General features: G+C 32.9%; 1 protein-coding gene across 1 annotated transcript in view; it reads right to left on the bottom strand.

Annotated features, from left to right (window-relative positions):
• LOC107288461 (olfactory receptor 6M1-like) overlaps positions 1-2561 on the bottom strand; it is a 6144-nt gene extending 3583 nt beyond the window's left edge. Inside the window, exon 1 of the mRNA XM_029284360.1 lies at positions 1624-2561. Coding sequence (XP_029140193.1) covers positions 1624-2561 — 938 coding nt within the window. The remainder of the gene's footprint in view (positions 1-1623) is intronic.
• Positions 2562-6843: the final 4282 nt, after the last annotated feature.

Genomic DNA, 6843 nt, shown 5'->3' with positions numbered 1-6843 from the left:
CTAGCGGGACTGGCCTGAGGGATTTTAAAGGGGGTTTTAATTACTTTTAAATTGGACATATTTAAATATTTCGTTTTAATCAAATTTTAATTAAGTATATGTATATATGTTAGTATTTTATTCAATTGTCAGCCGCCCTGAGTCCGTAAGGAGAAGGGCGGGATATAAATGCAATTAATAAATAAATAAATAAAATAAAATAATATTAATCCCTCCTGAGTTATATCAGCTCTGTATGATCCAATAGCATGTAATGAAACAAAACAGATTAAATTGAATGAATAAATAAATAAAATAAAAGCTAGACCTCCCAATGTGTGTCATTTTGTGTCAGATGGATTATACCCCAAGGTTCTCAAGGAACTGGCAGATGTGATCTCGGAACCACTGAACAATATCTTTCAAAGATCCTGGAGCACTGGGGAACTACTGGAGGATTGGAAAAAAGCTGATATAGTTCCCATCTTCAAAAAAGGAAAAAAAATGGATCCAGGAAATTACAGACCTATCAGCCTGACCTCAATACCTGGGAAGATTCTGGAAAAGATAATCAAACAACGAATCAGCCAACACCTACAGGCAAACAAAGTCATTACCAAAAGCCAAAATGGGCTTGTCAAAAATAGATCATGCCAGACAAATATTATCGCATTCTTTGACTAAGTGACAAAATTAGTGGACCAGAGGAATGCTGTGGATATAATTTATTTGGAATTCAGTAAGACATTTGATAAAGTAGATCACAACCTACTACTTGATAAGATAGAAAAATATGGGTTAGACAGCATCACCACTAGATGGATTCATAGCTGGCTGACCGGCCGTACCCAGCATGTAGTCTTCAATGGAACTGCATCTACATGGAGGGAAGTGAGTAGTGGGGTGCCCCAGAGATCTGTTCTGGGTCCAGTGCTCTTCAACATCTTCATCAATGATTTGGATGAGGGGATAGATGGGAACTCATCAAATTTGCAGGCAACACCAAGCTGGCAGGAATAGCCAACACTCCAGAAGTTAGGCTTAAGATACAGAAGGATCTTGACAGACTTGAACATCGGGCACTATCTAACAAAATGAAAGTCAATGGTGAAAAAAGTAAGGTTCTACATTTGGGCAAGAAAAACCAAATGCACAGGTATAGTTCAGGAGGTACCTTGCTCAATTGTAGTAACTGTGAGAGGGGGCTGCCACAAAGAAGAAGGAGTCAAGCTATTCTCCAAAGCACCTGAAGGCAAGACAAGAAGCAATGGATGGAAACTAACCAAAGATAGATGCAATCTAGAACTAAGGAGAAACTTCCTGACAGTTAGAATAATTAATCAGTGGAACAACCTGCTTCCAGAAGCTGCGAATGCTCCAACGCTGGAAGTCTTTAAGAAGAGATTGGACAGCCATTTGTCTGAAATGGTATAGGGTTTCCTGTCTGGGCAGGGGGTTGGACTAGATGACCTCCAAGGCCCCTTCCAACTTTATTATTATTATTATTATTATTATTATTATTATTATTATTATTATTATTATTATTATTATTATTATTAGACTGTGAAATAGATTGTTCATTATGCTACTGTACTGTGTTGGATTTTTTATTGCTATTTCTTGACTTTGTCTATATTTTTTAACATTTCAGTGTTTAAGAATAACTTTAGGACATTTCTTAGTCCAACCTTCACTTTCTCATTCCTAAGACTGTATATGAAAGGATTCAACATGGGAGTCACTATTGTGTTCAGCACAGTGCCCATTTTGTTAAAATCAAGCACATTTTTTTTGGTTGGGCGGACATAAATAAATATAGAACTCCCGTAATATAGAGTTACCACAGTGATGTGAGATACACAGGTTGAGAAGGCTTTCTGACGACCTTGTGCTGAAGGTATTCTCATTACAGTAATAATAATATACATGTAAGATACAGTGGTTACAAAAAGTGATCCCAAAAGTAATATACAAGAAGTCCCAAAATCAATAATTTCAGCCAGTGATGTGTCACTACAGACCAATTTGAGTAAAGGTGCACTGTCACAGAAGAAGTGATTAACAATATTTGGGCCACAGAATGGTAATCCAGCTGTCACAATGCTGGGAATTAAAATAATCATGAAACCACCAACCCATGACCCCAATAAAAACTGGAAACAAGTCTTATTGTTCATAATCAAAGCATAGCGCAATGGGTAACAAATTGCAAGATAACGGTCAATGGACATGACAGCCAATATAAAAAATTCAGTTGATCCCATCAGAAAATAGAAAAACGATTGGGTAAGACACCCCACAAAGGAGATTGTCTTCTTCCCTGTGATCATATTTATTAGCATTTTAGGTACTACAGTTGACGTGATCATAAGTTCAAGGAATGAGAGGTTACCTAATAAAAAATACATTGGCAACTGAAGATGGTGATTGACCACCACTAATATAATTAATGTGACATTTCCTGTAATAATTAATACATATGCAAAGAAAAAAACAAAGAAGATGACAATCTCAATTGAACGAATGGTGTGAAATCCAAGGAGAATGAATTCAGATACAAGAGTTTTATTGACTAAATTCATACTTTGGTGAATATTGTTATTAACAAATAGTGCAGTAAAATAAGAGACAAAGAGAGGAAAAGAAGGAGTGATGGAGGAGAGAGAAAATAGAACTATTAGTCAGATTCACAATTGACGTATCTGTAAAAATGAAGAATTAAGTAGATTAGTAGACAATAGATGCATCAAGCAAAGTTATTTATAAGATTACATATTCAGATTAATTATATAGTGCTTCTAGTTTCAACCTCATACACTCAGACTATTACTTGAGAAATTATCAGTTTCATTTTCAGGCAACAGGCATAACAATCAATTCATACTGTCTTATATGTTAAACAAAGCAAAGACTTGCCTACAAATGTGTTTTTCAAAGAGGAGAATGAAAAACAGCCATGTAAAGCTAGTCCAGGGTTCAAGAGCCAGGTCAAGGTTGTCAGCAAGTCTGAAGGTCTAAGATTCAAGAGTGAAATGCATAAACAGGGATCACATCTAAGCTAGACATTGTTTTCAGCAAAGAGAACAGAAATAAATAACCAAGTCCCTTATATAGGCTGCAGTCAACTGTCACTCCTTGGAATGTTGCTGCAGTCAACTGTCACTCCTTGGAATGTTGTTGCAACTGTCTCTAACTCTGTTGCTTGGCAAATAACCTAATAGCATTTCTGTTTTACTCTCCTTTCTACTGACCCCTGACAAATTACATCACTGCATTACTTTTTTGAGGAGGTGATGCAATGGGTTGAATAGCAAATTGCAACATTTAACAAATTTAGGGAACCAAAAGAAATGAAAGAAAATAAATATAACTAGTAATTACTGCATTGCTATTGTTGTGGGCACAGTGGGATGGTGAGTGTTTGCTCACACATTCATCAGAGATCCAGTTTAATTAAGGGGCATTCAACTGACAAACTAACTATTGTAGATGGCCATTTCTAGGAAGTCAATCTGGTTTAAAAATGAGAACAATTTTTAAAAAACCTATTTTAGATTTAATAATCATAATCATAAATACTTTGGGAGACATTGTTGATGTTAATACATTTTTTAATCTCTGGCCTGCCCCTCCCCCGCTTTGAATAGTAGTCTTCAAGGCTAAATTTTATACAAATTTTGTAATTCCTTCAGTTTCTTCCATAATAAATAATAGAAAAGAAGCACATCTTATCATGTAACACAGATCCATAGAAGTAGCTGTATAGTCCTTTAGATCCTAAATAAGATAATTCATATAAAATTTACTTTCCAACCAAATTTTGCCTATTTTAAATGTGCATACATTCATGAATGCTGCAGATTTTAGGTATGGAAAATGAAATAGAGAAGATAGAATAACTTAGATATTTTGGATAAAATAAGTAAATGTTGGCTCATTGATTTATAACTCTACAACTTAGAGTCTACTGAAAAGATTCACGTTGTATTTAATGGGAGACCAATGAACATGCTTCATTATTTGCTTTTGTATAAAATTAAATTCCTATGTATTTTTTAAAAAAACCTCTAGGAAATGAGAAAGTTTGTATGGCTGACCCTTATATACTTATATGTACATCAGATACAGAGTATTATCTGACTGACATATTATGTTGTATGTATGTTATAATAATTGATTATGTATATGAAATTATCAAATGGCAATTAAGTTAATAAGCTGATTGACTGGTTTTATCCAAATTGTGATATTGAATGAAGAGATAATATTGGTACAATATATACATTTAATATACACTAAACCTGAACACATATCACTTTTACCCCTAATTTAATTCTTCCTATGTAGACTAATCCTAACCCTATGTGAACCAAAAACCTGTGAAGCTGTCCAGAACAATGGCTGGTATGTGAAATCCTAAATGTTTCTAACTAATAGTTCAAACTGAAAAGATCAAAATTAGTTAGCTGTCTGTAAAGAAACAGTAAGATATAAGAAGGTGAATTAAAACTTTAAAATTAATAAAGAACTTAGAATACTAGATTGTATCAACATAGTGGAAATTATTCATGCTTACCTTCAGTAATACAGCAAGGAAAAGTAATGGAATCAGCACTGAAAATCTTTGATTTTTTAAAACTATATCTTCAAAAATTTTAAGACATCTCAGTGAGATCCCATATTAATGGATCTTAATTCTAAAGATACTGAACAAATGAAAAGTCCATCGATTCTCATTATCTTTAGTTTAAGGTATTTTAAAGAAAGTGCTTATTATTGATATGTATTGAATCTCCTTAGAAAGATAGTTACACTTTAAGCATTCTTGCCAAGTGCTGCATGTAATTAAGGAACAATTTAATACCGCTTCTGCAGTAACATATGCATATGAAGACTTACAAGTGATATTCTTACTGTCTATAAGGTTTTTCAAAAAGAAGCTTCTGCACTTCCTTAAAGTATTGCTGACAGCAAAACAATAATTACTGTTTCTTTCTTGTATGCCTCATGGGCGTTTGCCAAAAATATCAAACTATCCTTTGAGCATTAATTAGGACACTGCTGCCAGGAATTTAGGAGACTAAAAATATGAAAATACTATATGTATTGAATAAATACTCCTGCATAAGGAGACATTTTATTCCAGTAGATGCTTTTTAGCAGTCCAATACAATATGTGTTCTGTGATCAGTCACAATGAACATTCAGACAACTTTGATTTATGCCTAGGTGATGGTCGCTTTTGCCTAAATTGTATGAACACAATATAATTTCACTTCTAAGAAGCTTTTTTTTTTAGTGGATTGCATTGCATTGTATAAATTGTCTAATGATTAAATGGCTTGTCTGTTATACTGATACAAAACACATGTTAACATAGGTTCATATTTCTGAATAAAGAACATTTCTCAATTTTTAAACAAGCAGAGGAATTATTACACTAAATCTAATGACATTTCAGAACTCTAAGAGACATCATAGTGTGACATGTATATAACAGGCTGACACCTTTAAACTTAAGTAGAGTATCAAAATCATTAAAGAAAAAAAAATCCTGTAGTTACTGAATTTTATCCTTAATCTAGGGGAATGAAGATGATAGTGAACAAGGTAAAACTGTAGGCAAAATAGTTTTGAAAGCTTTATTTCAAAGCTTGATTCATATGTTTCAGATCAGGTTTAGAATGAAATTTCAAGTAGGAAAAGTGTTACATTTTCCAAATGAAGAGGTATTTTAAGAAGCTAGAGAGTAAATTGAAACTACATGCAAAATATTTATAATGTGACCAATCATTTTGTCTATCTGATTTTATCCTTTTATTCTTTTAACTAATCTGAAATTTCATAGTATATGAATTCTAAAAGAAGAGTGACCCCATTTTCATTCAAATAGAAGCTAAACAGAAAATCACAAATATCCAGTAAATTTTATATTAAGAATTTTTTTCCAGATGTATTCATCCTTTGACATGATAAAATTATTATGTCGTATTAAGTTTAATTTATTTCAGTTGGCTAACTCTAATTTAACCAAATCTGTTTCCTGAACTAAAAGAAATTGTTCTTTTGATTTTCCCCTTTAGCTTTTTGAGAAATAGTTCTTGGAGAAACAATTATATGTTTGGGGAAAAAGATACCAACCAGGGATGTGTGTGCAAATTTCAAAAATAATGTTTACTTGCCAAAACAACAACATTGTATTTCCTAGCTGGCATCAAAAAAATATCCAACTAGGAAATAAAATTATGAAGCTAAAAAGGATGTTCCTTTTTTCAAAATTCCAGGAATTTCAGATAATTTGGGACACAAGAACAGGGTTGTATTGCTGTCTATTCAGTCTCCAGCTGATAAAGCTGGGAACTGCAGTTATGAAGTACAAATAAGAAGAAAATGTCATTTGACAGTATTTTGTTGTCATTCTGGCTTAATTTGTTTTTTTGCCAAGAAACACAGTTATAGTTTTGCCATCACACTAGAAACTTATTCAAAGATCATGATTAAGGCTTATATTAATTTAGAAAGTTGAGAACAAAAAAACCCCCACATTTTAGAGGGAAATATTTTAAAAACCATATTTAAATATGAAAATTAATTTGGAAGTGATAAGAAACAGAAGTACAAGTGAGCAGACCTCTGACACAGACAGAAACAGATTGATTCATCTGTTTCTTGTCCTCCTCTAATATGAAACTCTACCAGAATAATTATGAAAAATTGTGGAGATCAGTACAAAAAGACTTATCAATGTGGAAAAAACTTCATTTTTCTTTGCTGGGTCGCATTGCGGCCATTAAAATGAACATTTTACCTAAGTTTCTTTTTCTATTCCAGATGATACCTATTTTAAAAAATGAACTTAACCTG

This window comes from Protobothrops mucrosquamatus, unplaced genomic scaffold (assembly GCF_001527695.2).
Source record: "Protobothrops mucrosquamatus isolate PMUCROS unplaced genomic scaffold, P.Mucros_1.0 scaffold550, whole genome shotgun sequence".
Taxonomy (NCBI): Eukaryota; Metazoa; Chordata; class Lepidosauria; order Squamata; family Viperidae; genus Protobothrops; species Protobothrops mucrosquamatus.
This window is presented reverse-complemented; position numbering and strand designations above follow the sequence as displayed.